This window comes from Sparus aurata, chromosome 18 (genome assembly GCF_900880675.1).
Source record: "Sparus aurata chromosome 18, fSpaAur1.1, whole genome shotgun sequence".
NCBI classification, from domain to species: Eukaryota; Metazoa; Chordata; class Actinopteri; order Spariformes; family Sparidae; genus Sparus; species Sparus aurata.
The window spans coordinates 34996993-35016243 of record NC_044204.1 but is presented as its reverse complement, the minus strand read 5'-3'; the positions used below and the strand labels follow the sequence as shown (position 1 = coordinate 35016243).

The following is a 19251-nucleotide window of genomic DNA, read 5'->3' as shown; positions in this document are numbered from 1 at the left end:
AGACACATTTGGATGAGCGTGTCTCTCCGGCGTCTCCATTTCCACACTTCCTCGTTGGTGATTTGTTTATGTTGTACCATTTTAGACATCGTCGCCGTCTGCGTTTTCTCCAGGATCAAAGAGGATGCTGCGGTGACGAGAAGTGGCAGGTTGCTGCTGTTATTGCGATTGTAACAGCACATCAAAGGTGCAACACACTGGCAGGCCAAGAATGTGAAGCCAACACGAGTGTTGAGGGACTGCAGATGTATTCCACCGTTTCAAATGAAGGCTTATGATGCTACGTGTCCGTCCGACGTGTAAAGAGACGGTGTTTGTGAGTAACTAGGTACGTGATTACAATATGGATGTAATTGTAATCCGTTCAGGTAACTGAGAAACAACATGTAATCAGTTACTAATCAATACGTTGCTTTTCTGTTGCTTTGGGTCTTTTTGCTGTGCAGGAATCCGTCTGTCGGCATGTTTCCAGACTTCAGGGGTCGGCTGAAGCTTGAGACCTTTAAGCTTTAGTGTAGAATAGTTAGAAAAATGATCAGAAAGTAAATTGTCGCCATTCCATGTCACTTAAAATATCTCATAATGTGTCTTAAGCACATCATAATTACAGTTACAAGCACCCGTGAATTTTCATACTAGTTTTTAACAATCATCATTATGATGTCGATGTCTGGAGTGTGTTAAGAACGTACCTTTAAAAGATACTCACATACTCAGAATGCTTTATAACTGTAATCATAAGACATTATGAAGCATTTTATAAGGACTTAAAAGGTCAAGTTCTATAAGTGGCCAGTGGAAGTTTTAAGTAGAGTCATTAAATCCATTAGTTAGAGGCAGATTGAATCCATTACAAGCTGGTTCTACGTCACTCTCAGTGGTCATTGTTAGATTAAGATGAAATAAGAACACAAAACTCTGCAAAATGTATTTATTTTTTATTAAGTTCTAACATAAAATGAATCGATTACTCTGATTTTACAGTCGATACGGTGGTGATAACAATGCATTGTTGATCCCGGTGTTATAATGAGTTTTGTTTATTGTTAGAAAGTATTAAGAATGAATTCTGTGTATATAATGTAAATAATGTGTATAGTTACATTACTTATTTTATCTTTGGCTGGGTAACTTATTACATTTTACAAGTCACTGTCCCAACGATGTGAAAAGGCGAATGTTCCCTCACACGTCGACTTTATGAGGTCATGATGTCATTGTTGTGTTAACGCTTTAAGTTCTGCCCCAAAATCACAATTAGTCCAATGTTCGTCTCCAACTTCAACTGTTCAATCTGGAAATATTCTTCTGCAGCGTTCTAAAATAATTAGTGTCGTTATTTATCTGCAACTGTCGTTTACAAGACTTCACTAATGGTTAATGACTCCCTGATTATATTGAGTGGTGCTTGATGTTCTGCGTGTCTTTCAAGATTTGATGTGGCAACAAAGATTTGCATCAACTGGAAACATTGTTAGTCACAACTAAGAAACATCACGTAGTCAACAACGTTATCAGTTTGTAGGCTGTGACACCTTTTAAGATATACTGTAAGGCAAAAAAAAAAAAAAAAGAATACTTGACAATGAAATCAATATACTAACTGCATGTTTAAAATCAATGCTTGCTGAGCGCTATAGGAAATGAACACATGGTGACTTGGTGTTGAAGTTAATGGATGTGTGAACACAAATTAAGTCTAAATGTGTGGAAGAGAAAGTGAGGACTGGCTGGTGTCCCTGTGGACTCTGCCAGCTTTTATCTCTGCCGCTTTAAGAAAGTACAGTGATGCATATACTGTCGGCGCTTTGCTGTCGAGGCGGCTCTGCCTGCGCCAAAGTTAGAAACTGTAGCATTCTACCTAGGTGTGAACACAAACTCTCTGGACAAACAGGAGAGCCAAAGCTGTCCACACATGAATAAATACAACTAAGTGTTTTGTCAGCAGGCTAATTGTCAAAGCAGCTTTTGAGAAGGAGTGTAATTGCTATGTAATCGGAGAGCTGTCAGAAAGAACTGCTAAGCAGTCATCATCTGTATGATGATCTGCCATCTGTAGCAATGTCTGGGGGAGAGAGACAGAGAGGGAGATGCACAAACAACGATGTGAGGCTGCTTATATTCACAGTGCGTCCTCACTGGGTTCGACTTTGTAAGTGTATTTACAAATCATACATTTTAGATGAATGGCAGTCTAGGATTTGCATCAAATGTGAGTTTTTGTGAATGCCCGCTATATGACTGAGTAGGAGTGCATTATGTATGGATAAATGGATTGATGTCTTCTTTCTATAATGCAATGATTATGTAACACTTGAAATATTGGTTACATCCTGGTTCCCCTGCAGAGGAAAAAGCTTAAAAGAAATTTCAGTCTTTGATCAGATTGAAAGTCGGGAGAAAAGAGTGGGCAAGGCTGCGAGTGCAGTGACGGTGCACTGGCAGGAAATATGATGGAAATCACACAGCTCCTTCTTCTTCTTCTTTTTCTTCTTCCTCCTTTTTTTTCCTCAACACTCCAAGCCCCTGAAAATTGCTAACTCTCTTTGCAGAGTAAATCCCCAAAACTCACCTAGGGCAAGGTTGTTCAAATGGTCCCAAATTCCACTGGGTACAGCCAACCCAACCCCCCCCCCCCCCCCCCCACAGGCAGGGCTTCACAGTCGAGCTGCTGCCTCGTTTTCTACTAAAGTATACTGCAACTGCCTTCAACCGGGCGCCAGAGGTGTGCTGAGGTGAATAGAAAACCAAGCGTTGATGAGAATGAATTTATTGATTTGACATATATAAACATCCTTCCTGCTCTAAATGGCATTTTTTATCATGGAAGTCATTCATTATTCATTTCATATAAAAATCAAGGGAGGATTCAGTCAGAGGTCTCTTTTTGTTTTGTGTTTTCACTAATGTGAAATTTTGCAGAGCAAAGGTGCAACTTTTCTTTCATAAAATTATGAATATTTTTTGGTGAAAACAAAGAAAAAAAAAAAGAAGCTGTGATCTATTTTGACGGGATTCTTGTGATGCACACATACTGCAATTTTCCTATTGGTGAAGGGCAAGCCAGTCAAAGCAAATGCCCTTTCAATTCCATTAGCAGTTGAATCAGTCTCTTAATGGAGAGTAAAATGGCACAAGACCTTTTGCAGTACTTACACAATGAATATGAAAAGGCTTTCACCAGGCTTGCCAAGCTTAGTGAGTGCAAAACGGCTTTTAATTGTGTCCCAACTCAGTGTTGGAACATTATGCGCAGTACTCAAGGCTTGTCAATGCTTTCATCAAAAAAAGATATTTTCAAAGGAGCGCACATCATAGAATCCTAATAAGCCTAAACATCCGAGAGTGCCATCGAGAAGTTCAAGAAAATTGTGGTGAAATGTGAGCACAGCTTGCAGACAGTGATAGCCTCTGACAGTGTTATTTAAAAATGGACTAAACTATATGAATGGGAAGCCCAAAACACTTTGAGCATCAGTTACTGTATCAGAAAAAAACACTGTTTTCCAAAGGAACTACTCAGTGTGGGGTTCCTGCTGATGGACGACCCGATGCACCCGCAGACTTTATGTCGTTAGGGGTCTGAACATCGGCTCATTACACAGTTTATTAAACACACGGTGTGTAATCTCTGCCTCGAGGAGGTCTCTCAATGTAAACAATGAAAACAAAAGACGCTGTTTGATGATATCCTGAAGTAGTGTGGGATCATGGGAGTTGTTGTCTCCACCGTGGAACAACCGCCATCTCAGATGAAAATCTCTCCGATGTGACACCGGCAGAAATGCTCACGGATACGGTTGTGATTAAATTTTTATTCACGGTACGCTGAGTCATGTCACGGAGTTGCTTCCTCATCCTCTGATGTATCATCTGATGCTGTCCCGGAAGTGAACGTGACGGAGGCAGAGCACCGATACTTCCAAGTAAATGATGCTTTTGAGCGTAGTTGGAAACATTTAGGGTGTCGGCACACAATTCTATAAGTATTTCATGTGAAAATGTCACACGTTGTATCTTTAAGAGCAACTAAACAAAGATCTACTGCAGGAAGCGTGTCTGTAGAAATACCAAGGCTTCATAAAGCATCATCTGATAGATATTGCAAGCATCATTAAGAAGCGAATGAGTCTGTCTTCTCAGCGCTGGCATGCAGTATTAATCACAAAGGTCTTTTAAAGCTTGTTTCTGATGGAGATGATGACAAGCTGACGTTGAGGAATTATGCAAAGGAGGCATCCTTCTTGATCTGATTTCAAAGCAAAGCCCCATAAACCACACAGCTGTTTCATCTGCCTTCCCAGTCACTGAGCCTGCACTTTAAAGGCCAGCTTAATTCCCTGTGTGTCTTGATGGAAGACAATGCCAAGCTTTCTTAAAGGCTCATTGTTTCGTGCACTTTCTCTTTTTTCAAACGCCACATCCAGCATATGCCTGGCCGTGGATAATCTAATTCAAAGTGCGGCAGTTGCCAAAACTCCATATTTTCGCATGGTGTGCCCCAGTGGTTTACTAACTCCTGCCAGTGAAGTACACAGAGAATGCACACTGAAGCACTGCACTGCCGGTGGATCACACCGAGGTTATCACTTATAGGTTTTCATCAGAGAGACTCTGCCCCGACTGTAATTCTTTTTCCCAGAAATTGGATTCAAACCCACACCTCCAAAATAAACTGCTCAGACATCCAGACACCCGCTGTGGCAGTGAAAGTGAGTACACACCAAAACACATGGCAATTAAAATGTTAATTCTAACATTAAAAATCCGACATGTGAAGTCAACATGTAATTTCTTGCGTCTCTTACGGGAAAAAAAAAAAGCAAGCAGCCATTGCTCCGTTTGATCTTGACCTCACAAAGATTAAGGGGATGAGAACCCCTTAATCTTCATCACCCTTTAACTTGGAGAAACGTTTGCATAATTAATCACTCAGAATCCACACGGAGGAAAGTTTCAGATCCAAATCGTTAAACGGGAATAACTCTGTGAGTTACTGTAATATTTCAAAGGTGTAAGTGGCCGCTGTGGTGTGTGCTCATATACTGTAGTGAGAAAATGGAAGTATATTCGATGAAGTCGAAGGTGGGAGTAGGGAGAAGACGTTTTAGATTAGTTCTCACAGCTGTTGCTTGTTCCTCAGGTTTGATCCAGGGAATCGATTTCCAAGATATTTTTATGGCACTTCTATAAGAGTGAAACAAACAATTATTGATTTTAGTCATTTGAAAGTATTAAAACAGAAGTTCTCTGAGGCCGACGCATCGATGGGTTGTATCATAGCAACCTTGCTGCTGCATTGTTAAGCTTCTATAAGGACAAAGATGAAAACATTTCCATGGATTTCTTCTTTTCACTTTCTTCAACTGTACATTCTCTGTTTTCTTGTCTTCCTCTCAGACTTGTATCGGAGTGGTGGCATCTATTGTTTCGCGTCTTTTGCTTCACTCAAAAGGAAAACTGATTGGCTGTCTCCAGCAGATACAACGCCGCGTTTCAAATGGGAGACCTTATTTATCCCCAGAAGCTTTGAGTGCTTTTTGCAAAGTATGCATACAGGAGGTTTAATTCAGTGCACGGGGTTTTATGTTTCCCCGTAGTTCATTGTGGGATTAGGCAGTCAGATTTGCTGCATGTCAAATCCCAAGCCTTTGAAGGTTTTTTGGGATTTTGTTTTGAGAACGTCACGCTCAACTTGTGCTTTCACCTAAAACACAGTTCATTTCATGTCACAGCCCAGACGTGCCTTTCAACACGTCGATTCCTCAGAAAATTGATTCAAGATTGACCGTAAAGTGGAGAGTGTTTGGACCCGTCTCTTTTGCGTGCTGTGCCGGCACTATTCCCATCAACCTTAATGCACCTGCACAACATATATTTTTATGGGTTTTTTTTTCATCCAAGTTACAGTTACAGTTTGCTGCGGCTTCAAACCCTCAGCGCGAGCAGAACAGCAGCAGAGCAGCCTGCCAACTAAACAAGGGCAATCAAGATGTTGACTTGCGCCGCGTGCCAATAGATCAATACGCAGACACGAAGATAAATGGACGCCGATTTGTGCAATATCTGTCATGTATCTTTATTTGTAATGCGTAATGGGAGGGCGGATTGTTTACGAGGATTCACTCTGGCATATGTGGGCGTGCTAATAAGATGATGTTTGTACTGGAGAACAAATGCAGCAGTTTTTATGTACTTTACAAAAGAGGCTGCTCGTCGTGTTTTTAAGCGGATTCTGCGGTTATTCACAGTGAGATCTCATTTCGTTTGATGACTTGGAGAAAAAAGGCATTAAGATTGTTTATTTTTGTGTTTTTAAACAGTTTTTAACAAGTGACAAAAAACATTCACATCTAAAAATAATCCTCTCCAGTCATCAACATTCCACTTACCGCGGTGTTATATCATTTTCTGTTTTTCAAAACCCATCTGCCTGTCCTCCCTGCGTCACTTCCCTTTAGCCCCTCATTGACATTGTACTGATGCACTAGTGTGTGCTGATTATATGAAAAATGCTTCTGCGGGAGAGTGAAGTGGAGCTGGTGCTGGCTGCGGGCTCATACAGTGGAATGAGGCCCAGAGGTGAAGTAAAACCATCCAGTGTTGGTAGATAATCCACATTTCTATTAGCCTACTTAGCACTTTTCTAAAAGGGCTCGCAGTCTAACCCAGGAGATGAGTGGGATGTCTTGTGTTCATCACCACAAAGTCATGGCCGCCTTATTTTTCTTGGTGCAACCTGATCACAGGTAGTTGGTGTGTTAGGATTCAGAAATGACTTTGAACAAGGTGGCAGGGGGTGATGAGGGGATCGCATTTGATTGGGTTTGATCAAACTCTAATCGGGCACTAATTAATTTTAGATTGGCCCTCTGCACCGGCGCTGTGAGCTCGTGTCACTCCTGATGCTGCTCCACACCATTCATCTATCAACGTCAGCCGGTCGCTCTGTCTGTCTGTGTACAGATGTTCTAATAATGTTTTCTGTCATAAAAACAATAATTCAATGCAAGTAATCAGACACCCCTGATAAACTTTACCACAGCTGCTCCTGTCCCTCCAATTAACTTCTGCAGCAGAGTTTTATTCCTGGTAATTATTCCTCCCACAATATTCCTTACAGTATATATTCCTCCTTTGAATACGAGTAAAATAATCTTCCAGTAGCCTGCATGTGCACTAGCCTGAAGGTTTTTACCTCAAAGCAGTGAAAATGATTTCCCCGCTCTGAATGGCAGACATGTTTTTTCTCAGCGCTGTGGAACCAAATGTCAGAAAAAATGGTTAATTTGCCTGCATTGAACAGCTCATTTTATGCATAGAAGGGCACAGTTAAGAGCAGGAGCACATAGACAAGGACAAAAAATACATGGTCATTAAAAGCTTCTCTCAAAACAATGACTAGTGTCCTTTTCAGTGAAGTTGTTCTGTCTAGCCAGCAGCGCTGAGCAGATTCTGAACCAACTTCACAAGGTCTTCAAGCACGGCTGAGGAAGCAAAGGTTAAAATCATGCACCAGAACCGACCTCCAGCCTTCATGTGCTCTGAATTTAACTCCTTTAGGCTTTATAAAAATTCATGCTGTCAATGCAAAAACAACAGCCTCTAAAAGACGCAGCTCCCCCAGCTCGCTCCAATATTCTCCAAGCCTCTGTAAGGCAAGAAAGACGATACCCATTTGGGGCTCATTGGAGCAAATCAGAATTGTCAGCACTGTGGGTTTTTACCTTTTTAAACAGGGAAGATGGATAGATAATCACCACATGCCATTCTGGGGGCCAATTACACAGCTTTGTGTGAAATTGGAAAACCTGTTCTCTCAGAGCTCTAATGGATGTTCTGGTCATTAGTTATTTGAGAGTCTTCTCTGGCTGTAATCAAACGTGAAACATTGCGTTAAGCGGCCATAAAAGAACAGCTGCCTCTCTAAGTGACCTTCTGTTTAAGAGAACCCAACTGTCAGCCGGGTGGCGTTTTGCGACAATTATTATGTGTGTCGCTATAAAAGCAGCTCTTATTTTGCTTCTTTTTTGCAGTGGTTGCATCTCATGTTAATGTCTTGCTCTTGGTTGTATTTGCTTTTCTGGGTCTGTTAGCTGGGTGTATATCTTACAAGGCAGATGCAGTCTCCTGTCCATCTGCTGTCTCTTAGCAAACCGGTTCTCTTGGCTCTTAATTTTAGAAAATATATAATAATACTTAAGTGTTTGAGTTTGCAATTAAGAATTAATAAACCTGCTTTTCTCTAGGTGACCATCTCTCAAGTCAGCCAGGCCCACCGCCGCTCCCACCAGCCCCGCCCCCGCACAAGCAGCATCCGTCCATCACGTCCCTGAGCCGCAGCTCACTGGCCAATCAGAGGAGCCCTAGCCCGCCGCCCACAGCCGGCCTGGCGGCCGACTTGCAGAGTACGGCGGAATGCGTCCAGCTGCAGGACAGCTGGGTCCTGGGCAGCAATGTGGCCCTGGAGAGCAGGTGAGTGACCCACAATGACCTACACCAGAGCTGGCACAGTTAGGCCCAGGTGTTATTATAAAACCATTTTCACTGACTCAGAAAACAAAATGATGTGAGACAAATGAGCAGAGGCCAAGCTGCCGGTGGAAATTTCTGTATAATCACTGTAATAATTTGTTCTGTTGCAGCATAATGTTGCAAAGTTTGAAGTCCGACCCTATATTTGAATTTTAAACATCTTACCTTTAAAGGAGACATAAAATTCATTTTCTTAGGTTCATTATTTTATGTTGGGTTACTATTGGATTAGTCTACATGGTTTAATGCTCAAAGACACATTAGTTTTCTCATACTGTCCACTGCTGCAGCGCTGTATTCCCCCTCTGTGTGAGACGCTCCCGTCTCTTTAAGGCCCCGCCTCCCGAATGCCAAGTGGACTCTGATTGGTGAGCTCACACACACCTGAGCCAGCACTGCTCACCATGTCTCCAGTCGTCTCCGTCGTATTTTAAGCTTCTTGTTAGCTCCACTTCTACGTCAATGTAGGGATAAATTATTCAAATATGATGACAACTTAATGACTCGGTGTGATGTCATGAAGTCACAGAAGAGGACTTCTGACGAGGCGTTTCAGGAGCACTGTTTTCTGTGGGAGAAAGGAGCTCCTTTTGGTGCAGATTCTGTAACACATTAAAGTGAAACTCTCGCCAAAAAGCAACCGAGGCTTAACAGGAAGGTTTGAGGAGCGGTCCACCGTTACTCTCCTGCCTGTGAGGTCGCACTCAGGGATCGACACTTTTTGTCTGCCATGACGGTGGCGCGCCGGAGATGCTACTGCTAACGTGAGTTGTCCAGAAACCTTCTTTTTAGTAAACTCTGTGTACACAAACAATGTTCTCAATGCTCGTGTTCATGTGTAGAGACCCTGGTGATACTACGAGCAAAGTTTCATGTTGTGTCGAGACTTCTTAGTGTTTTAAAAATAGAGATTTTGATGCTAGCGTAAAAGTGCCCGTAGCACTCCCATTGAAAATGGGTTTGACCCAAAAACAAAACTACGGTAAATCTTAAAAGTGCCTCTTTTGTTGTCATTATGCTTTTACACAACGGCGTGACTCATATTCAATCACACATCTGTTTTGGCGAGAGTTTCACTTTAAACAAACGGGGAAAAAAAACAAAAAAGGCACAATGTGTGTCCTTTAAGAAAATCGAGCAATGTGTCTTTGAGACATCAGAAATCATCCTATATTCATAAAACCGCCTGCCAGGGTTAAGAGTGACTCACACAGTCGTGACTGAACCAGCAGTGTGTTTTTCATTGACAAATATGAATTACCAGCGTTATATTAATGCTCATGCTCTTGTGGCTCCACCACACCTTTACCATTTGTACGGCTGGCAGAGGGTTTGGGAAAGCACACAGCCTGTGTGTCACCCGTCTAGGCAGGATGAAGTTCAGTATTAGGTGCCGTGAACCTCAGCACATAATAAACTCCTGCGGTGACATTTCTTGCTGTCTGCTGTAAAGGAGTGCTGGGAACTGGTTGTCTCCTCCTCAAAACAACTGGCAATAACCCGGCTGGGTGATTTTTTATTCTTTTTTTAAGAGACCACAACTCATCAGGATGTATGAGAATGCCACACACTATGCATGGCACAATGTGTTTCCAGCAGAGTTTGATAAATACGGTCATTGTTTCTCTTCTCTGTTGAGCATAACGTCGTCGAGTTCTTCACTCACAAATAAGAGCTGCTTACTGAATTAGATAGACCTGCACTCAGAAGGAGAGCGTATGATTAGAGTGAGATATGCGAGTATCAGAAAGCTTGCCAGTTCAAATCAGAGAGGCTATAACTTCAGAAGGAACTTGGTAAGCGGATTGTGTGTTATATCAAAATTTGCTGTGCAAGATACTACTTTGTCACAAGAGCCTCTGCCAAGTTTACCTCCTGAACCATCAGTTATATCTCTCTTAATCAGCGAGCTCAAAATATCCTGGCTAATGAAGTGTGGTACATTGCGCCCTGACTCAGAAATGGCCTCGAGTAGATGATTGCATTCTAGCCTGATATTTCCCTGGCACAGCGTACCCTTTTCTGAGGCTTGGATGAATGTAAACTTTGAATTTTGTCCGTGGCAGCGTGAAGTAACAACCTCTTATGATCTGACTGAATCAATCGGGATACGCGGTGACAGTTTCACTTTCTGGGGGAAGATGCAGTGATTGAATACTAACCGCGCAATGACCTTGAGCTGTCGTCGCCGTATCGACAAAACAATATGTGCACACCTATCATCAGACGAGGCATAAATCACTATCACCACAGTGGACTCTAAATCAAGTGCTTGTCAGTGGGTGGGAACAGAGGGCTGCTGCGAACCAATGGGGCCAAAAGGGAAGACCCGGTTCGCCACATAATTGCAGATGTCAAGAAAACCACCAGGTTGGGAAATGTAAACAGAAGCTCCAGAGAGCATTTATTAGGCTGCCTTCAGGGGGTTTTGCAGGCCAGCTCAGTCCTGGTGCAGCACATGCAGGATGTACTGTAGGTGGCTCCAGATGCAGCAGGATGGGAATTTATTCTGAATCCTCAACGCTGACATGTTTTTCTTGGGTCTTTTTTTTTTTTTTTTTGTGGTCTCCTGTGCAGATGGTGAATTATTCCCCCACAAGGCAGTTGATTAAAAAAGTGTCAAATATAGATCACAATGTTATGATCTTGCTTAATATACTTCGTGTGACATGACCTCCTCCAAGAATAAAGCACTCATTTGACAGCATTAGCTACTTTTACAGCAATTAGCGGTAATGAATTATGTGTGTGTAACCTCCCATAAAAGTGTTGGTCTTCAAAGCCACGAGTGTGCTAATTTGACTCAATACCAACTAGCTTTCACTGTGAACAGCGTTCAGTGTTCTTTTAAATGTGTGAAGTGCCGCACTCACTAACTAGTACTGCTCATTATTATATGGTGAGTGAATTAAAGTCACTGATCTCACTGTGATCACTGTGACAAAGCCGTGTTAAGACACTAAGTTGGGTTTTGGCTCATTTACTCAGGATCAAACATCAGACAAATGAATGCTTCGTTTACAGCTCAGAAGGAATTAAACAACCAATCAGTTGGTATTAACTTATTATATATACAGCATCAAAAAGACTCATGTATTGTTGAGTTTAAGCAAAGGATATTTTCAAGTTATCGCTAATGAACTGAAACACAAATATGAGCATCGTGATGAGAAGTCATGAGAAAAAAAAAAAAAGGGACGTTTTTTCTGCTGTTTTCACACATCAGATAATCCTACGACATTATACTACTTCAGCTTTTGTTCTGCTCCGTGATAACAAAGAAACTGCTCCATTTAAGGGGCTCAATTAGCCGGCAACGCAGCAGTGATCATGTGCGCCGCGATTCTCAAGTGCTGCAGAGACATTCAGATCTTTAAAGTGTGTGGAATGCTTTTGATAAATCCCTCAGGTTTCCCTTACTAACCACTTGGCTTCACTGAAATAGTGATATTTTCAATTAGAAGTATTCCATTGAATTTCATTATAGAATGAATTGCTACGTCCCTTAAGAGACCGATGCACACTTCTGTAATTATTCCCGAGCAGTACTTGAGCCTTTGTTTAAATTACACTGAATCGGGATGTGTGACATTTAGATTCGTGACGTGTTTTTTTCGTAGCGAGCAACGCGCTCCGTAAGTGCTCCACTGGATAAGAATACAGATAGGTGCCTGCTTCTACATATGTATGCCCTTTGGAGCCCACTTCAGCATTTTTTTCACTTAGATTCAATGAGATTCAGCTAGAATAGTCGTTATGACACTTCAGAATGAGTCTTTTGAAGGCCTGCCCAGCCACACGTTTCAGTTATAAATGTACTGTCAATCCTCATTGGATTCATGTGTCAGGGGAGTCCTCTGGTGAAATGAAATTATGTCCCGGCTCCAAAACCATCATGAGGTACGGTGTCCCACAGACAGTACATTTTCCTGATGGAAAAATGTGTTAGAATTGTTCTCGGGGGCGAAAAAGAATAGCAGAGGTAATCCAAGAAGGATTTGTTTTTTTTGTGCGTGTGTGCGGCTGTTTGTGTGGGACGCACATGTAAATCATGAGTCAGACAGTCATGCTTCACATCAGAGGAAGAAAATTGAACTTTTTTTTTGTCCGCCAGCTTCGATGTCAGGATCGCACCAGGACTGATTAGTCATGTGCAAGACACCAGCCAACTAGCCTTTCGGAGTAGAAAGGAGCCTGCAGTGCTGGTTGGTTACCTGCCAAAGTGGATGGTGGTGTAGACAAAGTGGTAATCCTCAAGACGTATCTCTTTTTTTCTTTTTCTTGTGTGTTTTCCTTTTTGTTTATTTTGCCAACATCTTCAGTGCCAAGCACACATTTCTGTGGTGATTCCAGAGTTCCTGCAATATTTCACTCTTATTTTAGGTTACAGTACAGTAACTGCTGCTGCTGCTGCTGGCAACATAGAGTGCATCTGTTCCAGATGAGTTTTGCCAGCAAATGAAAAAGCTTTTATGAACAGAGGATGGATGGTGAAGAGTATGACATAGTTATTCAATAATAAAAGCCATAACACATTACAAATGTAGCCTACAGTAGCTAAAATACACCAGTATTTAGTTTTATATGAATCATCTTTCAAAATTAAGCTACAGAGGAAGTTACTGCCGTTAGACTAAATGTATGTACATAAGAGCTGAGCTCCTCTTATGCCAAACCTAATCATACCCGTTAAATATGGTAAATTCCACGTGCAAACAGTCTGAGCACTCCGAGGGAGCGATCAAGGCGGCATCACGCTGATCTCTGTGGGCAGGACGGCACAAAAAAGCTCGCCTGAAATACCATCACACGGATGCAGCGCTAGCTGTACCAGAATAGCACCTGCTAGCAGGCCCCCCGATGAGAGGGCAGGTGGAGATCCGGGGGAGAGCGAAGGCGACGACAGCGAGTGTGAAAACGAGGCACTGCGACACCCGCCACATCTGTACTCATTTTTTGGGCATTGGATTAAAGCGGCCTGATTATTCCAGCCCTCACCTTGAAATGCTAATGCTAACGCAGAACAGCGGCTAATAGACAGATTACATATTCTGAGGGCTTCGATTTGCATTGTTTCTCCCTCACCCCTCCAGCTGGAGCTTAGCCGGAGACAAATCCACCCACTCACTGTTTAGTCTTTTGTCCTCTGTGAGGATGTTTTCAAATGTCATCCCGATGACAAGCAATGTTGTGAGAGCAGAGAAGACCAGGGTGGCTGCTGCTTTTGTGTTACAGGCTTCTCAATGGGACAGACAGGCGTGCACAGAAACACAGTGCGATCACACTGACACGCAGCCATTCATTTGCTCTCTTTCTCTCTCTCCGTCTCACACTTTCTTGATTGTCTCTTTTCCCCCTCTCTCTCTCTCTCCCTCACTCACCCACAGCAGACCACATTGCTATCACCAGGGCCGGATGGATTAGCATAGTAATGTGCCTTGTTGCATCACACTGGCTGTAATCAATTACAGCCGGTCATCCAGTGTGTATAGCTGCAGACATTTACACTGGTCCGCTGTTTGTTAATCATGTCCAACAGCATTTCATCTTTAGACCCCTTCAGTCGGCTCTTTAGGGGGAAAAAAAAAGTGGCCGACATGAAAAACATCAGCACCAGAACTACTCTAAGCGCCGAGTGCAAATAAATGTCCAGAGAAGGAATTTGTCGCGCTGATGCTGGTACACAGATTCTGACAAGTTTCAGGTTCACTTTACACTCTGGAACAAAGTGAGAGGGATATAAATGTGTGAAATATAGCTGACTTTGTCGTTTCAAACCACCCACTGAGTGCCATATGTTTCTGGTAATGTGCATCGGGTTGTTCAATAAAGAAAGTCCTGCAATTAAAGTCTTTTAATTTGTCAACACGTGTATTAATTTGAGATATTTATTAATATATTTCTATATTTTGTTTAGAACAGTTTTAATTATCAGGACCACTCTGTAGCTTTGTACTACAGATGTGACAGATCTCACCTGCAGCTGGTTCAAATGGACACTTTCCTGGGGTACAGAGAGGAGAGACTGAGGGTAAATTCCAATTCCCTTATTTTATATTTGGTATATGTTCTGGTCGGCCATTTTGCAGGCCGTTTATTGCATCCAGGAGTGAGGAGAGATCTCTGTGGAGCGCTGAGCGAGGATGCACAAGAGTAGGACTGTATGATATGGTGAAAAAACAAAACAAAACAAAACAAACATCATTCAACGATTAACTGAAAAACTGTCGGTCATGATGACGCGACATTTGTTGGGATTCGTACCAAACAGATGTTTTCTTACATCCAGAGAACATCTGCAGACCAGAGCGTCTCTGCAGCAGTGAACTACTTCATTATAATGCTGTTTTGTCACACATTTGACCTTTTATCAAAGAATCGCAGCTTTTGCAGTGTGGAAATTAGACTTGGTCATTTTATAATTCCAATAATATCTTGATTATAATGGAAAACCTTCAGCTGAGCGCCGTATCGTACAAATACTCGCACCTACGTTCAAACAAGATGTCGCCTGATGTGATGTCGATGATAAAGACGTCTTATTACTCAAACATGTCTTCGTTTGTTTGTGTAGTTTAAAGTGTGAAGGAGTCCGACGCGAGGGAAGGCCTGCAGGACGTGAGATGAACCTGTGGCCTCTCTTCACTGATTTTAAGATTTCATCTCCTATCGCTCCCTCACATCTGGGGACCAATCACGGCTCCTCATCCATGCAGCCAGTTAAAAAACAAACCACCTGCAGTCAGATCTCACCCCGTCGCTGATACAGTCAAAGCTGATCTAAAGTAGACGAGGATCATTATGTTTTTATCAGTGCTGATCCCGATTATTAATCATCCAGGAGAGTGATAATCGATATGTAGAACTGATCAGCATTAACGATTTGGAGGTACTTTACATGAGTATTTCTGTTTTCTGCTACTTTATACTTCTATTCCACTACATGTATTTGATAACTCAGAGATTATTATTATTGACAGGCTGTCGCTTGTGATGTGAACTGATCAGATGGTGGATAGTTATGTGTGCAGAACATTTAGTTAAGACAGTCTGCAGACCGGGATGACTCTGCATCAGAGCCAAAGTAGCTTATTTTTAAATTAACTTATTTTATTGGCAGTCTGAGAAAAAAAAAGAAAAGAAAAAGGTGCAGGTAATCTGAATAATGCAGAATATCGGCTCCAATAATCAGCCGGGCCGATTATCAGTCTGTCGCTGTCTCTTTTCTTTATCTCCATCATGAAGACGCGCCCGGCCGGCCGCACTCGCTTTTTAATTTGTTTGCATTTTATTTGTTGCTGTTGCTTGTCGTGATTCTATCAAAATACTTGAGTGATTGATTGTAATCGTCAATCAATTCATCTCTCTCTGTGAAGCACTTTGGTCAGTGCTGTTTTTAAATTGGCTCTTTCAGTAAATTGAAATGAAAAGATTGGAAAATTGGAAAAGAATTATGCCATTAAATGATATCCGCAGTCTGAGATGATATAAAGTCTCTCATCATGATAATGTGATGTGTTTTGTGGCCGTGGAAGCCTTGAGAACACTATGTACTTACATCTTTGCATGAATAGAAGCCCGGTTACATTTGAGAGCCTTATTTACAGGCATTGCTGCCTCCACATCATCGCTGCCAGCAGGTAGTCACCTCCCTCAAATAGAGTAAATACACCTGCACACACACACACACACACACACATATACGAGCTCACACATCCACGTCTCTGTCCGTCTGCCTCATCAGATTGCATCCACTTACACTTAACTCCCCTGATAGCCGTGTCTATTTGCCTGTGTGTCTGACTGCGCGTCTGCCGCCTCCGACGTTGTGCAAGTTTTGACCTCAATTCATACCCAACTGCGTATTATAGAGTCTGCCGCAGCTACAGCACAGATTGTTCCAGATTGAAGCATCTGAACTTCTCCAGGTTGCAGACGAACCGGAGCATTGTCATTCCAGCAGTGACACGCGCTAACCTTTAAATGGAATCCCTGTCTGTCCGTGACCGCTCGTGTCAATCTGGGCGTTGAAGAGCCAGACGATCCAAATCTGACATTTGTTCTTTTTTTGTCAAGAATTGATCATTGGAGGTTGTGGCCCAGAGATATCCTCACAGGAGATCGGAAGTAGCTGAAATATCAGCAGCAGGGCTTGAAATATGAGCAATGCATTATGGCGGAGAATTATGGCGTGTCTATCGAACAAATCTGTTGAAACTGTCCCTCATTTTCCTCAGAAACATTTGGACCAACTGAACAAACTTTCTAGTTACTAATGAACCATTTTTCGGCACTTTTGCAGCTTACCTAAAGCGTGTTGACCCACCGCTCCTGTCAAACGATCAGGGAAGCTCTGATTAGTGAGTGTTTCGGTCCTCAACTGCTCATCTTCAGATTATGCACCCAATTAGCCGTTCTCAAGCTCCTTTAGTGCAGATTCTCAGTCAGGATTAAAAAGGCCTCTACAAAACTTACACGGGGACTCCACAGATGCCGCACAAATAATTGATGAGCAAACACCGCTTTATCAGTTTATTGATGTATTTAAATTAGCGGTTTCCACGGCAACCCGCTCCTCCTGGGAACTATAGAACACAAGAAACTGTGTGTGTGTGTCGTCTCGTTCAACAGGAAGTAAAGAGATCTGAGAGCGGGAGAGTGAGGACTGTGCTTTCTCTGGCCCAAAATCAACTCTTTTTTTTTTTTTTTAAGTATTTGTTTACTCCTGCATCAGCGGTCCATATTCGACTGCTAGATTACGTTGTAAATGTTTTATTGTTCTTGGAAGTTCTTTCGAACCCCTTGACCTCACCTCTTTTACTGTGCTTTTAACTTTTATTGTGGTAAACATAGATCGCAGGATCACAGGAGAGTAAACCTGGATGCAGAAGTGAATTTGTAGCACTTTCACCGCTTTATTTACTCTGTTCAGGTGCTCTCGAGCAGGGCACTTGACCCGCGACTGGGCCAGTAGGAAAGTTATTACTGCGGTGCTGGCGAGGTACTCTCAGGTCTAATTTGGAGTGTAACAGCGAGTGTCAAGGAGATTACTCCGACAAAGTGACCCTGAATTGAATATTAAAGGTTGTTTTCAATAGTGTTTATTCTGTTCTGTCAGAAGTATCATTAACAAGCACAATCCATGTTTTACAAATCAAGTATTTGCTCCTCAGCCACTAAAGCAAGAAACACCTTTAATTCTACAAGTTACAGCAGCCGTGTGACATTATAGGTGAGGGGATGACTTCAGGAGTGAAGGTGTGCTTATCTGGTTGTGAAATGATTCTTCCTGTTTTATTCGCACCTTCATTTTTGGATTTTATTTCACAGTTTGTGTGAATTTATAATGGAATTGTGAGTGTGTGTCTGTATATGTGTTGCACAATAACAAACAAGGTGGGATGGTAAAATATTTGATCATGTATAGCGATAAAACACTCAGCTGATCGTGATGAATTGACCAAGCGTCTTTATTGGATCCTGATTTATTTTGAATTGCACATTGTGTTCCCAACAAACACACGTTAAAGGATGTGTGTAAATACTGTGGACTTCAAAATAAAATCTGACAAGAGGTCACATTTGTTTATCACTTATTTGTGCACATGGACCCTTTGATTTATGATTACTTATTTGAGATTCTTCGATTGATTATTTTACACACACAAAAAAAGATATCTGACCTTTCTGAGGACATAAAATATGTGTTTTCCCTTACAAGACAAAAGGTTAGTGGTATAAAAGTGCAGTTTTAGTTTCTTTTTATTAAGTTTTAAGAATATTTAAGTAATTATCAGGATTATCATGATATTAAATTCTCCTAACGTCTCCTCGCTTTAACGTATCCTGAACAAGGATCCTAACAAGAAGGAGACGACCTGTTGTAAGTGTATTGGATTTTTTTCCCACAGACGGATAAATTCTACAGCACTGTATTGGAAGTGCATTTGTAATGCATGGTCAATCTGTCCAATTTTCCCTGGCTGTCCCCATAAGCCTGCAGGCATTTGGGTATTAATCTCTAAGTAGTGGCAAGAGTGGCAACAAGGCTTAATTCATTTACTTAAGAGCTTTTCACGTGGGGTTTAAAAGTTAATAGGACGATCACTCCGTAGTGCATTTGATTAAACCCTCTTAATTACCCCAGGTATAATGGGCTATTAGCAAAGGCCCAGTTGTAAAAGGGCAAGTGGGAGATGATTGTTTTTATGAGGTGCTTTTTGTTCACCTTTCCAATGTCAGGATTATACAGAATATTAGAGTGTAACCCGGTTCCTCCTGCAGTGTGACACACACGGGACTTACGACTGCATCGGGTCATTTCTTTATTCCAGCTTTTGTTATTTGAATTTAATTTGAACTATGCTGTTTTTCTGCTAATTCTTTCTCCCCTCTCTCCAGGCACTTCCTTTTTAAAACGGGCACCGGAACGACACCTTTCTTCGGCGCAGCGGCCCCTGGTTACACCATGGCGACGGGGACGGTTTACTCCACTCCGGCTCGCCCTCTGCCCAGAAACAGCCTGTCCAGAGGGGCTTTCAAGTTCAAGAAGTCGCCTAAGCATTGCTCCTGGAAGTGCACCGCCCTGATTGCTGTGGGGATCGCTGTGGTTCTGTCCATCATTCTCTGCTACTGCATAGGTGAGGCTGAGATCCGGCTGTAGGAGCGCCGATGTTTGACAGACGTTTGAAGTCGAGTTGCATCACACAGATGGAG

General features: G+C 42.2%; 1 protein-coding gene across 9 annotated transcripts in view; it reads left to right on the top strand.

Annotated features, from left to right (window-relative positions):
• LOC115568823 (teneurin-3) overlaps positions 1-19251 on the top strand; it is a 157306-nt gene that overhangs the window by 61020 nt on the left and 77035 nt on the right. For all 9 annotated transcript variants that reach the window (XM_030396460.1, XM_030396465.1, XM_030396464.1 and 6 more), the window contains 2 exons: positions 8250-8475; positions 18937-19175. In XM_030396460.1, the coding sequence (XP_030252320.1) occupies positions 8250-8475; positions 18937-19175 (465 nt within the window). The remainder of the gene's footprint in view (positions 1-8249; positions 8476-18936; positions 19176-19251) is intronic.